Source organism: Filicampus tigris, chromosome 4 (genome assembly GCF_054856515.1).
Source record: "Filicampus tigris isolate MCC_2025a chromosome 4, RoL_Ftig_1.0, whole genome shotgun sequence".
Classification (NCBI taxonomy): domain Eukaryota; kingdom Metazoa; phylum Chordata; class Actinopteri; order Syngnathiformes; family Syngnathidae; genus Filicampus; species Filicampus tigris.
This window is the reverse complement of record NC_141220.1, coordinates 21,710,169-21,735,574: the sequence shown is the minus strand read 5'-3', so window position 1 is coordinate 21,735,574 and position 25,406 is coordinate 21,710,169. Positions and strand designations below refer to the sequence as shown.

Below are 25,406 nucleotides of genomic sequence, written 5' to 3'. Positions count from 1 at the left end.
TTAATTTTAAGACAATAAAGTTACTGCATATCATGAGAGTAAAATAATATTACGGTGGTTCCGTGTGTTGTTTTGTAACAAAGACAAGAAGAACGGTTTCGGACATCAAGCATATATTTTATTCGTAAGACCAAATTCATGACAAAGCGGATTCTATTTTTTTTTCTCCCTTGTGTTGTACAAGTTTTGAAAGGTAAAAGATAAGATATGTTGCTCGGTCACATACTGCACTGTGTTCCTCTAATGTACGTAGTATACACAAATACCCTAGCCAATTAGCAACGTAACCACGCGGTGCCTCATTGTCGCAAACATCATTTTTGCCCGAGCATTTTTGGAACAGGGCACAATAATCCGGTCACCGCATTATGCCCTGAAAGTAATGCCAAAAATATGTTGAGACGCCCAATTATTGCAGATCACATACATGAATGTGTTGTTTCTTTTTTTGTTGTTGTGGTCTGTTTTGAATCCATGGCATACTCAGTAGTTGGATAACACAGAAGAAAAAGGACACAGCACTACTTGGGAGTCTCTATGGTTATATACACCAGCGAAATGACAGCATTGGGATGGATGGAGATAATGGCCAAGCCCTGCCAAAATTCTAACAAAACAAATTTCAAACAGCTGTTTGAGCATTTATACAATATACTCAATAGCCATTCGACTAGTGCGCTGAATTGTGAAATACAAGTACATGGACCCTAAAATGGATATCAATGATGCAGAATAAATGCTCAAACGGCCAATATCAGTGTGCCCCCCTCTTGTATATAAGCTATTAAATATTCTGGATAGCCTACTGGAGATAATATGACTAGTGCTCACCCTGTCGCCACGCTAAAAGCAAGAAATAAAATGTGAGAGTGCACGTGACGACCGTAACGCTTTTTTTCTGTCCGCCTTCATACTTAAAAGCCCATCCACTTTTTTTTGTAGCTCGTTCAGAAAAAATACACAGCAGACATAACGTTTCTACTAAACGCTAAAACAGTCGTCGGAGTGAAAATATGGCTTTTCATTGGGCCTCTTGGCTGGCTGACAAACAATAAACAAATGATTGTGTCATAACATGAGCTGCATGTTCTGTATTGTCCTATCAACAAGGCCAACACTGAAGAGAAAAAAACTTGACAACCAGTTTATGAGGTGAAAAAATGTAGATCATAAGGGAAAAGTTAGATTTTTTTTTTTTAAAGAACTTCCCTGTAATTTCAGGAAAAATTGTTGAAACACTACAAGAAAAAGTCCTATTTATTCGAGAGAGAGAGAATAAAAGTCATAATATTACAAGGCAAAAGTTATATTTTTTTGGGCGGGGGCTATTTTCACAAGAACAATTTTATAATATTACAGGAAAAAATGTTTTAAGATTTGATGGAAATAGTCCTATTTTGAGAAAAGTGTCCTATTTGTTTGAGAAGAAAAAGGAAAAACTAAGATTTTCCGTGTGAAAAAGTGATAAACCTACGTGGGTTAAGTCATAATATTATGAGAAAAAAAATCTGTATTGTTCTTCTGAAAGAACTGTTGTAAAGAATCCATATATTTCCAAAAATGAAAAATCACAATATTATAGAAAAAATGTATGAGAAACATATCGTCGGCCCCATAGCAGAATTGCCTCAGTCATTTTTCAATATTTTTAGAAAACAAAAAAAAAGCACAATTTTTAAGACACACATTGGTATTTTTCTATTGGGTCTTTTTCCTTTCGCTTACTTGTTCACCTGTCTGGTTGACGTTTTTGTTAAAATATCAATAAAAAAATATATCAATGTGTGTTATACACAAACATTGTTTATTTTCTTGTTTTCCAAATTTATTGGAAAATGATTTAGGCAATTATGCTACAATGATATGTAATATTACAAAAAAATACATTTTAATAAAGCTGTAACAATAACGATAAAGGGCATAACCTTGTGAGAATGACTCGTAACCTTGCGAGAATAAAATAGTACGTACTACGCACACTTTTTTTATGACATCAAAGTTGGAACATCAAAAACAACACTGCAATCTTATGAAAATAGCAAAAAATCACATGAAATATGTAGTATTATGAGACAAAAAGAAATTCCCCTGCAAAAAATAATTCTTGTGAGATTATTCTTCAAAACCTAATGATCTAACAAGAAAATGTTCAAGGGAAAAAGTTGTCTTTAAAGAATCCTTTTGTGATGCAAAAAATATATATATTTCAAAGAAAAAACTGCAATTAAGTCCATAACACTAGCGAAGTGTGTAAATAATAAACTGTGGCCTGCTGTCCATGAAAAGATGGATAAACTATTGCAAGTGAAATGTAGCATTTTATTATATTATAGTACAATACTGTACAGTGATATTTTTCAACAATCAACTGTACTTTTCCCCTCATAATATTAAATCGTACTACCAAGTCACATTATCACTTCATCCTTGTAAGATTCTGACTTTTTTTTCACTCATTTCACGATTCGGTTTTGTTTGGTTTTTTTTCTTTTTCTTTTCAGCGTGGCACCTAATACTACCAATGTTGTACTGTCCAAATTGACTCCAGTTGATGATATCGATATAATTAATGTGCCTCGGCCATGAACAACCACAAGAAAACTATCAGATCCCTTTGTGAGCGTGGATGAGGCGCTTGTTTGAACGTCTACTTCCTATACATCTACAGTATTTACAGCACACCGTATTGAACGCGACACCGAGGTAAGCTCACTGCACTCTCTGCCACTACTCTGCTGCCGTGTGACTACCAGTAGAAACCCAAGCAGCTTGGAACATGAAAACAAATACATATTTACAGACCTTGTTGAGCCGCTCACACATGTTCCTGAATACGTGTCGCTGTGCGTGGTAAATCCTACAAGCCATGCATTGGGAGAGTGACTGGTCACTAGTAGTTAGGTAGGTAGGTAGGTGGTTTACATGTCAGAAGAGGAACCTTCAAATAGCTCAGCACTTTTAGTTTGTCTCATAGAAAACGGTCAAAGGAACCATTCCAGTGAGATGGAGAGAAGGTGGATTTGCTGTTGAACTGAAGAGCCCAGTCTCAGAGGAGCAAGAAGAAGAAGGGGAAAAAGCCCTCTGATGGCAAGTGGATGAGCGTACAAGGCGATGCGTCTTACTCCAGATAGATGTCCTCAGTGGGGCAAGCGTACTCCACGTGCTCCTGGTAATATTCCTGGAAGGCCCGACTAAGTAAAAGACAGACAATTAAATGCCTTTGCTGCAAGTTAGTTCGATTTTAACTCATGTACATAGATGAAGATGAATTTGTCCATATTTCCAAAGTAGAAGAAGAAAAATAACACTGGTCAACAGCTCATTTCAATCAGAGATGCTTTATGTGTCCCGACACGTATTTGTGATGCAGATTTAAAAAATGTCTTTTAATTTTATTTTAACACATCAGGTTTTTGAGATATTTTCATTTTGTTGTTATTAAGTTTGACCTATAAAAGCTTGCCCGGTACAGATTTTACCACGCATTGTAATTTATAGCTAAATGACATTTCAGGGGGAAAAAAATGGCAACAGTGCAAAAAATTCAATCTCAATTTGTCCACCACATGGACAAATCTCTCTACCTTAACAAGACAAATGACATTAGACTGGGCAAGGGTATAGAGACACCAAATGGGCAATTAAGTATTTGACCAACATGTGGACAAAGTATCAGGACATCATAAGGACAAACACATTGGGACACTATAAGAACAACAGTACAGTATGGGGACACCATGTGGACAAAGGTATTGGGAAAGTATAAGGACAAACATGTCCTCAATACTTTTGCCCTTTGTTGTTTTGATTTGTTTTGACACTTTACTGTGGTTACCTTCTTTAAAATGTTAAGTTAAACCATTTGTGAATACTGTTATTATAGCTACATTTTGATAAACCTGTACTAGATTATTTCCAATTGTTTTGCTATTTGCATTGTTTTTCGACAAAAGGATTTGCACTCACCCGACACACTCTGCTACAGGTCGCATGGACTCCTGGGAGACAAACACATGGCACGCAAACCTGCTCAGCATGGGGTGCTTAGTGATGAAGCCGAAGTAGCTGAGCAAACGAAGAGCAAAAATCAGAAAAATCATCACTGGCACATAAAGGGTGGAGAATCTGTCCAGTTACCAGTTGTTCCTGGGATGACAACCGCAGAAGGAGATGTTCTTCATCTGGAAGAAGTGACTGCATCTGTCAAACTGATGACAGAAAAAATTAAAATTCGATCTACATTTTTATGGCCATTTCTTCTGATAAACCTCATTCTCTGCTGTCATAGATCATTTTGACAACCACTAACATGTGAGATTTATATTCTACAATCATGATCAAAAGATTACCACAAGAAAAGGAGACGAAAATGAGACATCTATTGTACGACGGAAAGCTCTTTGAGAATTAATTCTATATACTTGATATCCTGCTTAACTATCAAAAATTTTCCCCACTTTTAGTGCCTAAGTCATTCAACTAGTACACTGAATTGTCTTAATCATGGGGACCAAGAGCATACTGGTACACTGACCTTGAAGGAGTCAACCCAAACATATTTTTTTCAAGAATGTATTCTATGCAGGCCCACTACTTGAAACACGGCATTCTGATTAATACAGTATATTAATATTAAAATCCACCCATTTTTAGCCATCTCAGGGCTCAGCTTCAGAAAACTGTGATGTCATTTTCAGTCGACAGAAGAGACAAAATGGCCGCCCCCAGAGATGGCTAAAAACGAGTGGATTAACTCTTATTCCACAAACACAATATTTATCAAAATGCCTTGTTTCAACTGTTATATGTTTGCGTTGAATTCCACATTAAGCTATAGAGTAGTCTTCAATGAACTTAACATACATGTTTTTCAAATGTGGGAGTAAAGCCGGAGTAACAGAAGAAGGCTAAATAAATCAATTGCTACCGCTCTCAAATTTGAGCATGATATACATTTGTTGAGGTCATGAGACTGTGTGTGTACCTAATATTTTGTACATGTACCTACGAGCTCTATGTTCTTCTCACCTCATCCAGACAGTCGTATTCGTCCTCCAGACTCATGATCAGCTTCACTCCTTGCAAGCTGATCTCCAGCTCACACAGGGAGGGGGGGCGCACGTGCACGGTCCTCTTCCTGGACAGTGCAATCTTCCGCAAAGGAGTTCAAATAAATACAGAGGTTTTTCACCAAAAAGATCCAAAATTCGAGCGCTGGTAAACCATGTTCGAAGCATGAACCAATGTCTGTTTGTTGTGTTTCAGTGTTTTGTTTACCTTCTGCATGGCAGCGCAAAGAATTCCGTTGCCTTGGTGTTGAGGGACTTCGACGGAACCCAAGAACTGTACGTCGAACGTCTCGATCCACGCGGGGTTACGTTTCATGGCTGCAGGTGTCAAACTCAGATCAGGCCCTCGACACTTTTTTGAGAGTCTCCCCACAAAAAATGTTTGCATTTTTTTTCTTAGCTTCTGTTCAAAACTATGATGAGAACCAAATGCAGGGGCATTTATGTACAGTATATGATGGTAGTTATGGACATTATGAAAACATAATCATTTTTTCCCTCAGCACAATTTCTTGGGCACCATTCTTAGAAAGAAAAACTTGAACCTGGAAAGAAAAGTCAATCCGAGGTTCTGCTCTCACCCAACATCTCTTTGGAGTGACCGATGACCTCGTGGGCATAGAAGGCGGGGAAGATTCCGCGTTCTCCCGTGCGCATGTTGTACCCTCGGTACCAATAGTCGTCTTCTTCCTCCTCTACGTACAGAGGGTCGTCCACGTCCAGCTCCAGTTCATCTGCGTGTCTGGGGATAAACCTACACAGGGAGGTTCAAGGATTACCACGGATCAATTCCATACATCCATTTTTGGATGTCCTCCCTAGAGTGGCAGGTGAGCGGCAGCCTATGCCAACTGGCTTTTGGGTATGAAGCGGGGCATAATTGGTGGCAAGACAATTGCAGGACACATATACAGTAGATAAACATCCATTTGCCATGTGATTGCCTAGCGACCAGTCCGAAGATGTCGTTCAGCAATGTATCTTACCTGTACACTGCCCTGTGCGTTTGGTCCCGCTCCTCCCCATTGATAGTGCAGGAGAAAAGTCCAAAGGATTCGGTACCTACGTGAGAAACAGTCAGGTGTTTTCCTAAATGTTTAACAAATGTTGAATAAAACTAGTAAATGATCCTATCCTATAGTAAAAAACACGAAAGTAAAGGCCATCACAGAACGTCCCCGTGACTATCGAATGACAATGTTCACATAATACCACTGCTCGGTCACAGTGACCAATGCAAAGCTGTCCAAAAAGTTGTTACTCACTAGAGGAGCGTGATGTGCTATTGACAAAGACGTTGAGGAACTTCTTGGAAAATGGGAGGTCCGCCTCAGGGGACGAGTCTTCTGGAGAACTGAGCAGTTCCGGCCTCACCCCCTCATCATCACAATAGTAGTCCACCTGACCCGTCTCCAAAGGCTCTTCGTCGCATAGTGTCGAGAGCTCGCTGTCGTCACTCAGGACTGATGTGCACCTGAGAAGATGAAGGCTTTTAAATGGGGTGACAACCTATTGAATCAACCTATTGAAGTTACTCTCATTTATAATCCAGAAAACAGTCCCCTCAGTAGACATCCCGTTTTTTACTATGCTGTCGCTTGCATATCTGTTGAATTTGCACCATCTAGCACTGGTTCTATACTCATTGACCTTCTTTTCCATCACCATTTATGCAATCATTAAAGTGATACTTGGGTGAGCTTAACATTGGCACTTATATAATAGGTCTGTCGTTATTTAAGGTCTTTTTTTTGTGATTACATTTACGAAAAAATTGCCCCGCCCCCTTTTGGGGCGTGGCTTATGTTATGTTTTCGGTCTCAGCGGTCTACGTCACGGGAGGGAGGCAAGCATGGTAATATTGCTCGCTTTGTCAGTTCTGTTGTCTAAAACGGCGACCGATCGCCACCAAAATGCAAATGCATTACTACTCCTGTCCACTTCAACCTGTGAAAATATAAAAGTGTTCTGCACAATAGTTTGGATATATTGACATAAAACGTGAGCTCATCATGATCACCTCCACAAAATCAAAAATACTGTGGCTAAACTCGCGTCAACTCTCAGGAGGCAGACGGCGACTGGCAGCGGGCAAGCAATCAGGCAAGCATGGATCTTAATCCCCGCCCCGTCTCAGTCTCTGTAAATATCCTGACTGTTGTTTAATGCCTCGCCCGTCCTAGCGGTGATGAGAAGCAGTGTTGTTTTTTTTTAAGCAAAGAAGCAGTGTGCGCTCGTCCCAGCATAAGCTATGTAGCTCTGCTCACTTCCACATTTCCTCATCCTCATATAAATCAGCCACGGAGCGGTTAATCCTTTTGATATGTTGAAGTGGGCATTAGTAGGGATGTCCACATAAATTTTAGTGCCAATTGATCACCGTTTTTGGACGTTATAAGCAATGAAAGTACAATGATTTGCAATGGAGAGTTTAGAATCGATTCCTCCCGTGACTCGGGCCGAACAAGGATAGAACGGCATTCTCCTCATTAACAAGAGGCGCTATTCATGGAGTCATTAATTTCCTAATTTCTCCCAAATGTATTGATCAAATAGAAAAAGTCAACCCTTTTTTCATTTTCCTGATCAAAAACTATATAAAATTAACTTGTTAGTGAAAACATGGTCATCCCGGCCCCACCGTCCCTTTGAGCAGTCAATATATTCATCACTATACACAGACCCAAGGATTACACTACTCAACATCTTACATGTTTACAGCAGCACCAGGTAAGTGAGTTTCGTTCAGTTAAAAAAGTACAAACATTGAATGAAAAGTGCCAATTACTACCAAAAGTTTGGCATTTTAAGATATTTATCCTATGTATTCTGGACAACAACCTGTCCTAAATGATAATCTAACACTACTGTCATAACATACCTTTTGAGGCTCACTAGTTCCAGAGTTGTGTTCTCATCAACCACAAGAGTGTATTTCATGGAGTCGTAAGCCAGTCCATCGTCTTCACTGGGTGGCTTCGGAGACAAGTCTTTCTCACATGGCGGGAGGTTACGGTCTGGGCAAGGATGGTCCGGCATGCAGGAGTCGACAGAAGGAGAACCATCAAGCTGTGAATCGCTACCCCTATAGGACCGTCTCCTCAAGTCATCCAAGAATGGGTACGAGTCCCCTTGGTCATCTTCTTCATCATTGTCCGTGGAGTAAGTGAGTCTGAAGCAACGGTTGGTCTGAGAAGTAGGTATGTCCAGTGTCAGGCTGTGTTTGACCTCAGTGATTCGTTCAAGAGAGGCGGATGAGCGACTTGTCGTCTGGGGCTTCGTCTCCCGTCCGATATCTTTGTCGCTTATGATACTCTCGCTAAGGCTCGGAGAGTCCATGTCCTTCCTTCCCTCTAGCATTGTCAAATCGTTATCTGGCTCATCGTTTTCCTCTGGTCTCTTGGTGTTCTTGGAGAGTTTATCTGTAAAGTTCTTTGCAGTGGTGGAGACTCTGGCGGTGCACGCCGAGTAATCGGTGGTTTCTCTTGAATTCTCTGCACAGAGATCCAGACTCAGTGGTTTGATTGTATCACCGGTGGGGTTAGACATATAGAGGCAAGAGTTCATGGCTACACCTTCAGTGGAAGGTCCCACGTTTATTCTCTGACTTTCCTCAGCCTTAATGTTGTGGATCCCTTCATCATCCTTCTCTGATCCAACCATTTCTGGCTCCTCATCAGCAAAACAATCTCCCTCACCAATTTCTGAGGATGGTGAGATGGTATCTGACACAGATACCTCCCTCTTGAAGCACTCCTCAGGACAACTGATTGGGTATGAGCCTTCTGAGATCATCCTGTTGACCAAATTGCTAAGCAGCCAGGGTGAGTCAGAGTTTTCACTCAGGTCATCCTCACTTTCTGATTCCGAGTCCCCTTCACTAGTTTCATCATAATCATCTGTAGCAGGCATAAGCTTGGGTCCCACTGGAAGATAGAAGGAGCGTTTGAAGCACTCAAGGCTGTGGTCGGGTTCTATCTTGAGCACCATTTGTCTGGACATGATGTCCTCGCACTGTTGAGGAGGAAGAGTTTCATCTGGGTCAGCCTGGTGTTCGCCAGACACATCGTCATCCACGCTCTTTAGCTCAATCATAGCCTGGTCATCAATGTATGACTTAGGTGGAAAAAAGGGGGAGTCAACAGGGGATGGGGTGGCAATAGTTGGAGAGGTTAAAGGAGATGGAGAGGGCAGGGGAGAACCTTCTTTGATTGGGTCAGGCTGGCCCAAAAAGAGAGATGCTTTGATTCCCACAATCCCACTGTCCTGCTCTAACTCTGTATCCGCGTCCAGTTCCTGGTCGGATGTGGGTGAGCTGGCTTCCTCGATTGAGTTGGTGAGATGAGAAGAGCGCCCACTGCTGCTATCATCGCTAGTCAAGTCGAGCTCTGTTTCTGAGATAGACGAGATCATATTGGAGTGCACGGCACCTTCGCAAGCAAATGCTATGTCCACTTCTCCCTCAAGATCAGAGTCAGAGCCTGGGGAGCTCAGTTCCTTATCCAGATCTGACGTCACATAACCTTGCTGGTTCATGTCTGCTATTCCAGGATCTGATGACGGAGAATGAGAATCATGAGCCGCAACCACCGGAGCTGCCAAGGAAGGAGAATCAGAACTTTTGGACTGGTCAGGAGCATCTGAGTGACTGGAGGATACAGTGCTGGAGAAGGCAGCCAGCTCATAGGGTTCAATGCACGGGAACTCCACATATGACAATGGATGCTCCTTGCACACCATATCATATGTCTCCTTGCGCATGAACTCAACTTCAAAATCCTTGTCCAGTTCGTCTTCAGACAAGGGGGTGTCAGCACCGTCATTGCCTCCCAAAGGAGCAGTAGATGACAAGCAGTGACTGGTTCCATCTGGATCCAGGTCATTCATGGCTTCCATGCCAGACTCGCTTGTGATTGTGTACGTGTCAGTGGCAAGCCGATTTAAGTGTTTGTGGTTGTGGCCGTTGTTGAGGTCATGGTCCACCTCCGTGTCCGAACACTGGGAATGCTCATCCACAGAAGGTACTCTGGTGGTGTAGATTGAAGGGTCGGCCTTAGGTTGCGCGACATCACCAGGGCAAGGGTGGGACTGGAGTTGACCAAATGAGCCTAAGAAGATAACATTTACAGAGAAAACAAGTACTGCTTAGAATAACAGATGGTGTATGGAAATATGCATTGTGAGATCGAATGGAAACAGTTAATGGTAATCAGTTGGTGGGCATCACCAATGTTGGATGAAATGAGTTCTAAACTAGCTGGGCAGGCTTTTTTTCTGTTACCGTATTCAAGCTTCTCCCGCCTGTTGCCCTCCATGTCACAGAGGAGGGGCCTGTGAGGGGAATGGGGGTTCCCACCCTTCCCTGCTTGTTTTGCTGGAGTACCTTGACTCTGGGACCCTGGAGGCTGGGAAACGGCTGAAGCTGGACATTGGCCTGTCACATGGCTACCATCCTCCAGACATGAGTGGGTTGGAGTTGTGCGGCCTGAAGTCGGAGTACAAATATGTAATGATTGGTTAAGATGAATTATAATTCATAGCATACTGTATATAATGGCCTAAGACTTTTGCTAAGTAATTTCTAAATATTAATAAAAGGTTAAATGAAGCTGATGTGAAAATTAAAGCAACAATGAATGAGCCATCGCAACCTTTGACACCATGCTTGGGCTACATTAGACGGCATAGGCAACATAAGCTTTACAATTTAGCGTCGGCCATCCGTCTAGTATACCTACTTCCATTCACGGCACACTTGGACAAATTCTCAAGCAGTACTGGTACGTCTTTAAAGTATCTTATCTGGAACGTGACCAAAATGCCCTTTTCGAACCAAGATGGCTGACTATCTGTTCAATTTCATGAACGGGTCCTTAAGACTGTGTCCATTTATGTCGAAATGCCCACTCAGTTTTCATGTCAATTAGTGAACCTGGTGCCAGGAACTGACATACATTTTTTCCGTCCAAGTAATCGTCGCGATGAGGCTTCAAAGGCCGCGGTGAGTCTTCTGTTTCCCGTTGGCCGCGCCCAAGCCAAAGAGTACCTTTTGGTGTGTGCTCCTAAATAACAAAGCCAAGTCTCACCCTGTGTAGATGGGTTGCGCAACGAGTCCTGCCAGCTTGCTTTCTTTGGTGACAGACTGCTGTTGTTGTTAAGTGAATCCTAATGACAAAAAGAGGGACAGAAATTAATCAAGCTCGCTTGGATATACTGTACGTTACATACAGTATACAGAACATACAGTAGGTTTCTTTATGTGAACAGATACCTGGGACACAGCCGTGGTGAGGTTTAGTGTGGTGGGTCTACTTTTCAGGGTGCCGAGAATGGGCGAGGGGGGAGGTGACGCTGAGGGAGACGGGGGCGCATTAGGGTCTACTTCCTCATCTTCCTCCTCCTCTTCCTCTTCGTCATCCTCATCTTCGTCGTCAATCATTTCGAACTCCTGGAAGTCGTCCTGGAAAGAGCACACCGGGTGGTGTATGTCGTTCTTCTCGAGAATGAGGGAGTCCTGAAAGAGAGAGTGGATGGTATCAAGTTACACTCAACCTGCACAGTTAGGGGCATACATATTTAAGTGCTTTCTACTCAAACAGCAGGTACAACCGAAAAAACGCATAACACCAATTCAATAAAGCCCCACACCTTCGCAGCTCGGCATTCATGAATTTACATATTCGCTGATTTTGGGGGAGAAAAGTCAAGTCAATGTATTAGTTTGGCGCTATCTTGTGGAATCTAGGTGTTGTTCTTACCGTAGGTGTTGTCACCCCATTTTTTCCGCGTTATGTGTGGGGCATCTTGCTCTTAAAAATCAGTTAAGTTGTTAAAAATCAGTTGACACTGTGCAGCCATGACATGAGTAAGCTTTCCGAACGACGCATTTACTGACCAGAATGTGGGTGAAAAACAAAGAGCCAGCGACAGTTGTTGGGAGATCAATTCGGCATGCTGCTCAGGTTTCACAAGGTTTACGGGAAGGCCCGATGAACAGACCGCACCTCATATTTTGAGTGCATATTCTATTGATATTCAGTGGTGTACAACTGCACTGCATCACGTTGAGAGTTGTTTCTGATACTCATAATACAATGACTGGTGACCAGGGTTGGTTAGAGTTGCCAAAAAATTGTACGTACGTAGTAAGACAGCTACTTTAGGATAGCATGACAAGTAAAAATAAAAAACAGCCTTCAAAGTATAATTTGAGTAAGAGTACGTGAGTATTCAGTGAAAAAAAATTGATGGGAAACTTCTGATGGATGGATGGATGGATGGATGGATGGATGGATGGATATTCTCTTGTGCAAATGAATCACGACCACTGGGGTTTGCCTTTTGAGAGGCTCTGTGTTCATCTCGCTCTACGTGTCAAGCTCAGTGGTGTAACCCTCCGGAGAGGCAGCTCTTCCATTTCACAAAATGACACATCGTTCCCTCTCCAGGGAACCTTACATAGACCATAGGACAAAAGTACATACTGGAACATAATCTGTCAGGGGTGTTGATGACCTTTAGGTTCCCCCAAGCAACCTAAAGGGGACCCTTTGTGGAAAATCATCTTAATAATTGCTCTTACACAAAGAGTGGGTTCTCTGCTGTGTCCGCCCACCCATCGGGCATGACATTATGCAACCAAGTAAATCTGTTGTGAGCTGCCTATTTCCCAAAAGTGAGCAAGTCATTCTATATTTTGTTAGATGTTACCCATGACTTAAGCGCAGGCTGGGCGAAGATTTCATTTTCAAGTAATAGACTACACAATCTCAAACATGTCTAAGCTAAAAGCTAAGCAGAGCTGTGTTGTGTTTTGTTGGATACACAGATTAGCATTAGCTGAGAGTATCAGCTTCTGATAAACTGCACATACTCAGGTTCATACCGTCTTAGACATATTGAGATTTTTTTTTGTTGTATGAGGACAACAGCAACTTCAAACCCTTCCTCGCTTTTGTTAAACTAATTGAGAAGTGTAATGTGGCAGGCTAGAAAAGAAGTCTTGCCTGAAAACATAATCTATACTTTAGTGAAGATGTGGTAAATATTAAGACGATGAGACGAAGGTGCGTTGTGGCTCTTTTACTCTCCACACAAACCTGATTGTTTACAGAGCCAGCAGCAAGCCGCTTCAGCTGATCACAGCACGATGAACTTACAAAGACAATGATACTTTGCGCCACATAGCCAGCAAAAACACATAAAATGACTGGCCACGCCATTTCTTTGACAATGCTGTTAAAATATCAACCTTTTTTTTATTTTTTATACAATATAGAGAGTTTTTATACAGTATCGTGAGCTACCATTTTTGGAGTCAACTTCACAGACATTTGTGGATTTGATCTCTATTTTTACAAGAAGTGACTGATCGTCTTTGGAGTCTGCACAACGCAGCAGTTTTCTCTGGCTCTCGCACTGCTGTCTTTTTTATTGGACGGATCAAAAGCTCTCACATCACTATCCTGCTGACGCCGGCTTTATGTGCCACACAAACACCCGATCCTTTCCTAGGAGAGCAACAAATCCTTGTTCGGAGTTGATATTAACGCGCTTGTGCTCGTCAAATTTCTCATTCCCTGTCCCTCTAATAAAAGCCACCATGAGGATATGCGACCAATACAAATCTTCATGCCTCAGCTGTGTTGTGAAAGTGCCACTGATCCAGAGGATGATGACCATAATAACAATGATGGGTTCTGTCAGAGTGCATCTGTTGGCACGGCCACTAAAAAAGCATGAATATAAATAGAAACCGTTTGTATGTCAGGAAAGGGACATATTATAGAAAACTGTCTATTTAATTGCTTGAATTCAAAGAGTTAGGTCTCTGGAGTGTCTGCCCACCCATTCAGTGTGAAATTACACAACCAAGTAAATCTTTTGTTATGTGACTATTTCTGAAAATATGTTTGTAAGCAAGCCCTGATCGATTTTGCCAGACTGTGACCTCACAGTGTGGGTACTTTGCATAATACTTCCTGCACCAAGTTTCCACATCCACGATTTGGCAGGGAGGCTTGACTAAGACCCATTTTTGGGTGACGGCCAGAATCCACAGTCTGAAACACGATTGTGTCAGAACCACAATGTAAGCAGAGCTGCATTGAGTCTTGTTTAGTGCACAGAATGAAGAGGTGGGCATTTTACTACGTTTTGCTGGTTCGTCATTCGTCATCTGACAGCGGCCAGATTACCTGTCCGTCGTTCATCAAAAATGACGAACTGAATTGTAATCGTCAGTCCATCACTCAGTCGGTCAGTTAAGTCCGTCAGCTAGTCTGTTGGTCCAGAGCTTTGCATTTTAATAAAATTTCGCGGTCTGTTTATCACCTGCCGTTTGTCTGTCCACCTTTTTGTCCGGCCAGATCAAATGGTAATCCCCTATGGACCACTCTGCCTATCATTTTAAACGGCCTCACATTAGCGTTTCCATCGAGCAACTGATGGTCCTAAAATAGCAGTGCCAAACTGTAATTTAGCAATGACGGAAGCACGGTTCGAATACCAATGACGGTGTTATGACTGGTTGTTACGTGATGTATCAGTTGCTATGCAGTTGCTATGGTACTTTTATGCTTTGTACTTTATTATGTCATATAGGCCTGATGTCTTACCAGTTTATAATCTTGAGTTACTCAGTCACAGGTTGTCAGTACGTCAAATCTTCTTCGAGTGAAGATGCAAACTCTCTTACAGTTCAGCTCTCTGTAGTTACTTTGTAGTTACTTTGTATTTTAAGACTTAAGACTTTTTACCCTACAACCTCCGTGCCATATCTGCATATGGGTCCAAATCCCGATCCTCACGGGACAGATGGAGTGACAGACTGACGACTGATGGACTGGGCCAACCTGAAATAATGACGGACTGATGACTGACGGACTGGCGGGCCGGCCGCTCACGAATAACGGACGAAAATGCCCACCACTGCTAATGAGATCCAAACAAAAGCTGCATTGAGAAATTTTGACAATTTTTTACACTTGTACGGCAGTCAAGAACATTAAAATACTGCCTATATAGTAAACAAAGATTTTTAGAATGATGAGTTTAACCCTGAAATATTTCATTTGTTTCCTCTGTGACCGTATGTATGAAATAAAAATAAACCAATTTCCTTAGTCATTAGAAATACATTTGTTTGTTTTTTGTATCTTTGCACAAGCTCCTTTCAAAGGGGCAGCCTTCCGCAGATTAAAAACCGAACCCCCGTGACTAATTGTGATTAATCAGGTCTGGGGATTGGGGTCAAAGGATAAACTCAAGGTTGGCGCTTCTGTCCACAAAAATCACAATGCGTTATGATCATCACAATTTGCAGAGTCAGTGCACGGAAGAACGACTGCCGCAGGGGCTTGAGGTGACAACAAGAGAAAATCCAATCTGAAACGTCGTGAGCGTGACATTTCCCTGTCTCGCTTTTGTTGATCTTCTTCCTAAATGTCCTTGTGCAGTTGGGGGGCAGTCGGCCGAGTCCGATCCAGCTCCTGTCAGTAAGATGGATCCCTCGGGGCTACGGCGCATCCTGATTTGTTTTACTGGGTGCAGTCTGATGTGTCTGAGGGAGTGTCATACGCACAATGCCTGAGTTGTCCATCAGGAAATGAAATATCTTTCAGGCCTCGGCAGGCTTTTGTTGTCGCTTTTAAGTACAAATATATTGCAGAAGATTAAGACGTGAGCTTAAGCTTCTCAAGCAATGATACCTAGTCTAAGTTCATTCAGCTGAATGGGGGAGGAAGGAAGAAGGGCGGAAATGACTGCAGAGGAGGGAAACAAGTGGATAGGAGGATGGAGTTCAGAAGGGAGAAGAGAAAGAAAGGAGAAAGGGGGGTGGGAGAGTGTGAAGGTAGGATTCCACAAAGGCAAAGGAAATAGGTGGAGTTAGATAGAGGGAAAAAGTTGTGGAAAGAGTAGGTGTGATGGCCATGAGAAGGGAGAAAGGGAAGGAGGTAGAGGGACGGAGATAGCACGTGAACGAGGAGGTAGAGAAGGAAAAGATAAGGTGTGAAGAAGGAGGTAGAGAAGAAAGCAGAAGGGGAAGCAGCTAGGACATGAAGAAGAAGGGGGGGGCGTGTACAGAACTCCTAACTCCATTAGGACATTAAAGTGGAGATCAAGAGGGGATGGGATGCGATTTGAAAGAGAAGGTAGAATTGGAAGGACCAGAGCTAGGTGAGAGAGGGGGAGTGAGGACATGAAAGGGGAGGTAGCAAAGGAACATGTAGAAAGAGCTAGGGAAGGAAGTAGAGAGGTGGTGATAGGACATGAAAGAGGACGTAGGGAAGAATGAGAAAGCATGTGAGAAAGGATGTAGGAAAGGAGCTAGGGCACGTAAAAGGAGCTAAGGAAGGAGTTACGACATGAAGGAGGATGTAGAGAGGGAAGGGGGAGTTAAAGAAGAAGGTAAAAGGAGAAGATGCTAGGACATTTAGAAGGAGATGGGGAATGAGGTACAAGAAGGTGTTAAGACTAAGCAAGGAGGTATAGAAGGATGGTATTAGGACAAATGAGAAGAGACAGAGAGGGGATGAGAGGACATGAAGGAAGGAGGTGGAGGAGAGCTGCCAGGACATGAAAGGAGGCAGAGAAGGAGGTTATCCCTGACTCTAGAAATCTTAAACGCGTGGTCGGCTGCCCTCTGCTGCAGTCATGGCTCCGGGCCACCGACATCAAACATTTACATGACATGATGGATGCAGAGAGAGGGAGAGAGCGTCCAGCATATAGTTAGGATATGAAAGGACACTTGCTCGAAAGGACCTAATTAAGGGATAAACCCGGGATGATAGATCTAATGACGCAATTATACACACATTCACTTCGTCATTGCGCAATCATTCCAACCAGAGGCTTCTTGCAATTTGTGCCAACAATGACACATGAAACACACTTAGATCATCATTGTCAGCATGTCAATATGACTGAACCCCAATATTTTGTCATCAGTCTATTTGTGGAAATTCCCCCTTCTGAATAGCAATGTTAGAGGTCCAAATCAGGATTTAAAGACACGGTAAACTCACCTTTTCATAGGGATCTGAGTCGTAATTGAGACCAATCCCGCAGTCGTCTGTGATTTCGGAGAGATCTTCGTCGTCAAACTCCTCCAGGCTGATGTCGTGGGCTGGCCTAAAACATGCAGCAGACACACCATAGTCAACACATGTTGGAGGACAAAGTAACTTCGTGTGTTTTTCTTGATATATGTCTTGTTTTTTTTTTTTTAAATCCCAACCAAAAAATAGCTACATAATACAAACAAAATATTACTTCTGTAATTCAAACTACTTTGCTGTGTCTGTATCTTTTTTACATTAAAAATATGAACAAAAACTACAAAGGGGAAATAAAATAGAAATCACAAGTACAGAACATTACCAAAAAAAAAATTGAACCAAAAATATACTGTACTGTGCAATTTAAAAAGATACATATTTAAACTGACAAAAACCTAACTAAAACTGACTAAATAAGACAAAATATCAATTCAGCAATGTCAAAGTATGTTGCTGCATCTATTTTTGTATTAAAAAATACACACCAACGGCTAACAATACATTAAACAAAAAATTATAGAAACATCAAAAATACAAATGAAAATTTTCCCCGGAATACAAACCAAAACTACCACAAAATACGGCAAAAATAGAAACCAAATCCATAAAATAATACTAATACTATAAAAAATAATAATTTAAAAAATACTCCAAAACTTACGAACCAAAAATCAATTCTCTAATTCTGTTGAGCTAAATACTTCATCGTTTTTTGCATTGAAAAGTACAAACCAAAAATTCCACAAAAAATACTAAAATAAAAAACTACAAACCAAAATTGATTCTTCAATTGTGTTGGGCTATATGGATCATTTTTTTACTTTAAAAATACATTTAGTGAAGTATGAAAAATACTGTTTTATTTTTAAAATACTAAAAAAAATAATTTAAAAAAGTTGAAAATAAATCACCCAAATTTACTACTAAAATACAAACCAATAGAGTGACATACAATACAACAAAATACAATACAACCAAAAATCTATTCTAGTATTCTGATGAGCTAGGTTGCTGTGTTGTTGTTTTTATTTTCTCAAATTAAAAAATCCAACTACTCCCCCCAAACATAAACCAACAAAATTACAAAAGCCCCCCAAAAAATTTTCAAACTAAAACAAAAACTATCACATGAATAAATAAACCTCCTCATCTTTTTTACAACAACAAATACAATTCCTGCCACTATTTTTAGCCAATAATAAATGATGTGAGGAAGTTGGAAGGATGATCCAGAAGCAGAGTTGGTCTGCATTCACAAGTCACAGCAGGTGAAGTCCATAAAGTTGATGCTGCCTGTAATGAACCATGGCTAGTTTTCGTCATTAGTCTAGAATTCTACGGCACCCCATTAGCTGCGGCGTGCATTCATTTTCCACAGCAGCTGTCTTGCAATTGTGTCACAAGGAAATGCTGCATTGCAGTACTTCTAATCGAGGGGAAAGGACACTGCGTGCACTGTGCATGCAAGAAAGCATGTGTTGTGCACAATGCCATGGAGCAAATGCTCACATGAAAGTTGGCAGCTTTTATGATGTCACTTTTATGCAAAAGACAGCAAGAGATAAGCATAATTGAAAGAAAAATAGCACTGCATTGAATAAAAACAATGTAAAGTAATTAACTGGCTTTATATCATGTAAATGCTGTACATGTATGTGTGCCTTTAGTAGGCATCGCATTGTGAATGACATCAAAAGCTACAGTTGGTTAGTATGCATGTGAGCATCTGCGCGTGAGTGGTGGCCAATAGCAGCTCCTTATGGGTGTTCTCATTTTGTATTGACCCATTGAGTAAACGGTTGAAAGTGCATCAGCTACTGTGGCTGTCCTTGCCCACATGCCAGGGCATTACACTATGTTAAATGCTCAATTTTTTGGACTTCACTCACGCATAACTCAAATTTGGCTCATAACATGATGCAAAAGAAAAAAATATATACACTAAACAGCTCATAACAGCGAATACAATTTTTGTATTGGTTGCCATCGTGACCCTGTATCAACTAATTTTGTGGTCTATATTGCTAGTGGACCAGCCAGGACACCTCTTATATAGTGCTAGCATTAGTCTTGACGCTAATGCTACTGTGAAAACAAAAAAGCATCGCCAACTTCAAATACAAATAAAGTAGATACAAATATGGAAACAAAGGAAAAGACAGGGGGGAAACTAATAGAGTTAGTTAGTTAGTTAGTTAGTTAGTTAGTTAGTTAGTTAGTTAGTTAGTTAGTTAGTTAGTTAAAAAATAATAATCAAAATAAAAATATAAAATATAGTCCGCTGATAGTGTAGTGGTACACACGCCTGAGTTGTGTGCGGGCAGCGTGGGATCGATTCCCGCTCAGTGACAGTGTCTATGTGTGCCCTGCGACTGGCTGGCGACCAGTTCGGGGTGTAGTCTGCCTTCGCCCATTGACGGCTGGGATAGGCTCCAGCAACTCCCCGCGACCCTATATAGGATAAGCGGTTTGGAAGATGACATGACATGACAAAATATAAAATAACAAAAATATAATTACATTAATAGAAAAAATAGAAATACTTGCAAACAAAACACATGAGAAATAAAACCGCTTAACGCCATATTCGAAAAGGAATGGGAAGAAGTCAGACATATTTGCTCCCACCCCTTAATCCATACCTCCTTATTATTCTCACCTCCTTATTACTATAATCACTGCAGTCATTTACTGGATTTATTCTCATACATTCATGCTCAGAATAAATTTTACCCATGTATGCCACAATCACTTAAAATATATTATTATTATTATTATCATTATTATTATTATTACACTTCACACATGCAAGTGAGGCCATGGCATGTCGAGTACATAAGGTGAAAGCAAAAGTAGAAATGCCATGTAAACAACTACTGTGGCACCACACAAAATTTCTTAAAAGATGTCAGTGCACAAAAAAAGACTTTATTCATACTGTATATAAATGTATGGCTTTTTTGTATTGAGGAATTGAGACTCAGTGGTAATTTGACTGCAAATAGTGATTTGAATTGTTCAAATAGAAAGCACACATGCTATGGTTACAATTCAGCGATCATAAAAGTAATATTACAAAAATTATGAATTTAAACTTTGATTCCGCCTTCAATTTGCATCTCTGTCACACATAGCTATACTCATTTGTGTCTATTATCAACAATATGATGCTGAAATATTTATTGTAGTAACTACTTTATGTCCAAATGATGTAATTTGGACATTACATTAATAACAATGTCAACCTGCCGCATTGATACAACTCTCGCTGTACGACAGTGCGATCAAATCACTGGCACAGGCACTGTGTACTGTGTGCCTCACAACACCTTCCAAGTCCTTCCATCAAAACTGTTGGGTGGATTCAAAGTCTGCCAATGTGCGTGGGCGCCGATTCAGGCTCTGCGGGACGCACAAACTGACTACCAAATGCCTCATCTGTCAAATTGTGTGTGAAACTACATGTTGCGACTCTCAAAAACTGCTGGCTAATGCTGAGAGATGCCGTTGAAATAAATAATTCAGGGCCATGATGCTGCTTAATTGATTGAATAGCAGGAGGCAGAGTTAGAAATTGGTCAGCGTAAGTCTTTTTCACATGTATATCTGGCAAAATAGCCGCATATGAATCATAATGGGATATCTGTCTTTCTAGACAGGAAATATGAATATCCTGAAAATAATTTTCCTGGATCAAACTATGAACTACAGATCTTTAGTAATCCTTAAAGGGGGAAGTCATCCCCAAAATTTTCTTTACAAGAATTTGTTCCATGTAAGACCACTAGTCAAAACACGGCATTCTGATTAATATTGTGTTTGTGGAATATGAGTTAAGTAGTAAAATCCACCCGTTTTTGTCGATTTCAGGGGGCCAATTGCTGTCGACCAAAAATGACATCACATGAATATTAACATACAACACAAATGTTTATGCCATCATAAATCGTAAATAATAAATGAAAGAAAGAACAAGGCATAGCACCGGCTCACAATGACATCATCATTTTTAAAGAGCCAAGGACATTTATTCTATGAGTCATTGAGAAGATCAATTACGCAGGCTTTTCACCCTGCTGTCTTTCTCCCACTAACGTGTGTGCGCACACAATTACACGCGCACTTTGAGTCACTACTAATTAAATCAAATTATCAAATGATCTAATGCCATGGCTATTTTTCATTATATATGCATTCAAGCACCCCAAAGTCAATTTCGAACTCTGACTTAAGTGTTTTTGGCCAAATCAATGGCATATGGTCCTACAGACGCCCGTTTAAAATTAGAGGCGGACCGGCCTATAGTATAAACAATTTTTTGACCCCCGGAAAAAAAAAGGCGAATGACGGACGACGGAAGGATACCCACGCACCAGACGGATGCGGAATGACGGATGTTCAATTTGGAGTAAAATGCCCAGCTCTGTATTAAAAAAAAAAAAAATGAGACCAAGATTTCAAAATATTTTCCACCGTTATTGTGACCTCGAACCCGTAAAACTCAATTGAAAAAAGGAAATATTTTCGAGAAGGGAAGTAAAAACAAACTGAGATCATGCAGTTGCAAACGTATGCTTAGAATTAACCAATCACATTCAACCCCATGTCAAATGGGAGTCAGCACACACCTGCCACCATTTAAGGTGCCTTTGATTAACCCCAAATGAAGTTCTTTTAGTCTTGAAATTTTTGTGCAAACCTGCCTTTTTAACAGGGGTGTGTACACATTTTATGTCTAATTTACTGTATATGTCAAGCAAGCAATATAAAATAGATTCCAAAATAATGAAAAAAAATTTCTAAAAATACATAATAATAATAATAATAATAATAATGATAATAATAATAATAATGATAATAATAGCTATAAAAATAAAAGAGAAGTACAGTATTTGCCTGTTAAAATACAATCAATAATAATAACAACGAAGGCCCGCATCAGTTGAAAAATAGTCAAATTCAAACAAAAATATAAATCTTAAATACTGTAAATGTTAAAAATATATTAACAACAATGTATTTCTATCCATCAGATTAAAGATTGACTCGATTTGTCGACATGAGTTCACGCGTTGCTACATAAAGGGGATTACATGACAGGTGCATGTTTTGGTCCTCATTCGTCACACTGTCCACGACCTAATATTACATTATGAGGATTATACGGCAATAGTTCTCTTCAGTTCAGCGTGATTACATTTGACATGATGACGATGACATTTTTTGGGCCCGATATGATTAAGAGCAACACGACCAATCAACTGTCGCTGGGCACGTGTTGTCCAGTAGCATTGATCTGAGAGCATGAGGAGATAAAGCTGCAGCATGAAATTAAATCCCTCATAAGTGCACAGTGTTAGATAACAAATCCTTTGGGGTTGCTAATGTGATTGTGTGTGCGTGTGGTATGAGATATTTGAATCATTTCTGATTATTATTATTATTATTATTATTATTATTATTATTATTATTATTATTATTATTATTATTATTGTTGTTTTGTTTTTAGTCACTCTTGAGTAATGTATCAAAGTCAAATGGAAGGCCTTTTTTAGATTTGGATTGTGTGGCTTTGTCCAGCATTTTGAAGCTGAAAGGAATATTAATCATAAATCATTACAATAACGCTCTCTAAATGTAAATGAATGCGAAATGACATTTGTCACCTAAAAAAATACTCATTAATTCCCATAAGATTACAAAAAACAACTCTCCAATTTTTTTTTTGTTCTCCTAAACATACCATTTTATTCACCTAATATTACGACTACTTTACATTAGGGCTGCACGATACTGGAAAAATGTGCAATATGCGATACAGTTGTTGAATATAGCAATATTATATATCGATATTATTATGATATTTAACATGTTCCAAAAGTAATGAAATTTGTATTATCTAGTGAAAGATTTTCATGCAGTTAAATAAGCAAGTTCAATGAATTCTTAGTTAATTAACTGTAATTATAGTAAATAATGTTTAACTACTGACTTTGAAAATGCAAAATGACTGCTTTTCGATTCCCCCCCGAAATGATCTATTAAATTTTTTTCTTACATATAACTCTTGTATTTTATCATGTGCAGTACTGATTTTCAATTATTTGAAACATGATTTGACATTACTGTTAAACTTCATAATGGAAATTACATCACGTTATTTTCAGAGCGAGCCGGTCCGTCCATCCGCCTATGATGGACTGACGCCCATTTTGTAGGCGATAAACGAAAGACGGGAAATTTAGAAAAATAGACGGACCAAGCAAAGTCGGAAGCGCATTTTTCAATCTATGTAATCATCTATCGTCTATTTCGCGGTGATGATTCAAAGGCCGCGGCGAGGCTTCCGTTTCCCGTTTCACCGTTGGCCACGGCTCCTGGGTCCTAAAAGGAGACTTATTTAATCCAATCGAGGTGAGGATTCCATGCCACGGTGAGTCTTTCGTTTCAAATATCACTCAGCGAGGGGGTAGTGTAAGTTGGTTGATGTTGGTAGACGGAAACGCTAATGGAAGCCCGTTTAAAATAATAGTCGCAATTACTATTTGGTCAGCGCATAGATGGACGGCGGAAGGGACGGAAGACGATAAACGGACCGGGACATTTTTGTAAAATGCCCAGCTCTGGTTATTCTACATCCCCATTTATGAAGCACTTTCATAGGTTCTTGTGTAGTTCTTGAGAAGATATTCTGCATTGAGATTTTATTTTCTTCATCACATTTTGAACTGCGCATCTTTTAGAAAACTTGACATTGTAATAAACAAATGGAGTGAATTGAATTGCTTGATTTGAGCTCTTGCCTTGGATGCGATTGGCTTGTGCAAGTGTTCCTAATGTTGTGGCCGGCGGCCGCTTTGTTGATTCCAAGCGTCTCAAAGAACGAAAGCAGCCATTGCATATATGGATTTGATTCCCGCTCAAGTGTACCCCAGTAGTGATGAGTGCATCCCACTCACACTCATGTGTTTCATACATCATCACAATCACTTCCCAGCAGCAGCCTGCGCGAACGAAGGCTTCGCCAATCAGATTCAGGGCGTGGGCCTCCACAGCACCGCAAGGCCACAAGCAGACAACAACACCAAACTAGAAAGCATATTCACCACCTTTTGTTGTTGTTTCTGACATATGAATGGCGCCATTTGCCGCATGTTGCATTGGAATGAAACGCAAACAAGCAAGCGGGCAGTTTCCCTTCCCTTCCCTCCCCCCAAGCCACGAAGCATCCAGCAGATTTTTTTTTACCTGCAGCCCGGAGGAGAGAGGGAGTGGAACGTATTGAGGGAGAACATCTCAGCCCGGTCCGCCATCTTCTCTGACTCGAGAGCCCACTATGCCGTGGAGATGATCACGGAGGGGAAACGGCAGTCCATCCACGGCAAGGGCGTTCGCAGTGGCGTTTTCTTTTCTTCCCCCCCACCCCCCCACCCATCCACTCTCTCCGTCTTATTCAGTCGTGGATGTTGCGCGTGCAGCAGGAGTCGAGCATCCACGCAGAGGGGACGGAGGGAGGGAGGGACGGTAGTGCCGTCTCGGTTTAAATTATCTGCATGGAAGCAAAGGACAATATCCCGAATTATGATCCAATATGTCAGACACGGTGTCCCCCCCCACCACCACCGCCACTTGCGAACGTCTGGCGAGGATGACGATAAAGAGGGTGGAGAGGTTGAAGATGCTGCGGGTGACACACGACGGAAGCTAGCAGGCAGTAGTGCAGAGATGGGAGATGGGAGGGGGCAGGATGAGAGGCGGATAGCGTCATTTAAACCGAGTGGGATGCAAGCAGAGGGAGTGGAGGGATAGTCCAGCAGTAGTGACGTCACTGGGGGGGCTCGATTTTTTTAGCACTTCATTGATTGATTTTTTTAATTATCATTATTTCTAACAGAAATAAAGAAAATAAAACACTACGTACTGCCCTTTACTAGTTTTTCAGTTATTATTTGATATTATCATTCGGAATTATTATTGATTGTTTGAAATTTTGATTAATTTATTATTACAGTCTGTGGAACTGTGACATACATTTTATTTAGACATTGCCATTTTGATTATTATATGACATCATCATTTCATCATTATTATTGTTTGAAAATATTATGAACTAAATTATAAATTAAGTAATGTTTCACATGAACTGCCCAAATACATTTAATTGACTTCATCACTATTAGTATTAGTGGTAGTAGTAATAGTAGTATTTCATATGACCATTTGAAATAGCTACACGTGTTGGTAAATTATTTGAAAATATTATTTGACGTACAAT

General features: G+C 40.7%; 1 protein-coding gene across 3 annotated transcripts; it reads right to left on the bottom strand.

Annotated features, from left to right (window-relative positions):
* Positions 1-96: 96 nt before the first annotated feature.
* On the bottom strand, positions 97-24,907 carry mapk8ip2 (mitogen-activated protein kinase 8 interacting protein 2). 3 transcript variants are annotated; one of them, XM_086028482.1, is made up of 14 exons: positions 24,380-24,907; positions 17,099-17,204; positions 11,341-11,583; positions 11,156-11,234; positions 10,453-10,554; positions 7,951-10,177; positions 6,335-6,543; positions 6,056-6,131; positions 5,651-5,823; positions 5,278-5,387; positions 5,029-5,151; positions 4,138-4,208; positions 3,967-4,065; positions 97-3,191 (listed from the first exon to the last, which is right to left on the bottom strand). In XM_086028482.1, exons 1-14 carry the CDS (start codon positions 24,442-24,444, stop codon positions 3,119-3,121), a joined length of 3,756 nt encoding a protein of 1,251 aa, XP_085884608.1. In that variant the 5' UTR covers positions 24,445-24,907; the 3' UTR covers positions 97-3,118. The 3 variants fall into 3 exon arrangements, with proteins under 3 accessions (XP_085884608.1, XP_085884607.1, XP_085884609.1); XM_086028481.1 differs by having other exon boundaries at positions 10,351-10,554; positions 24,380-24,906; XM_086028483.1 differs by lacking the exons at positions 17,099-17,204; positions 24,380-24,907 and adding an exon at positions 14,403-14,543 and having other exon boundaries at positions 10,351-10,554.
* Positions 24,908-25,406: the final 499 nt, after the last annotated feature.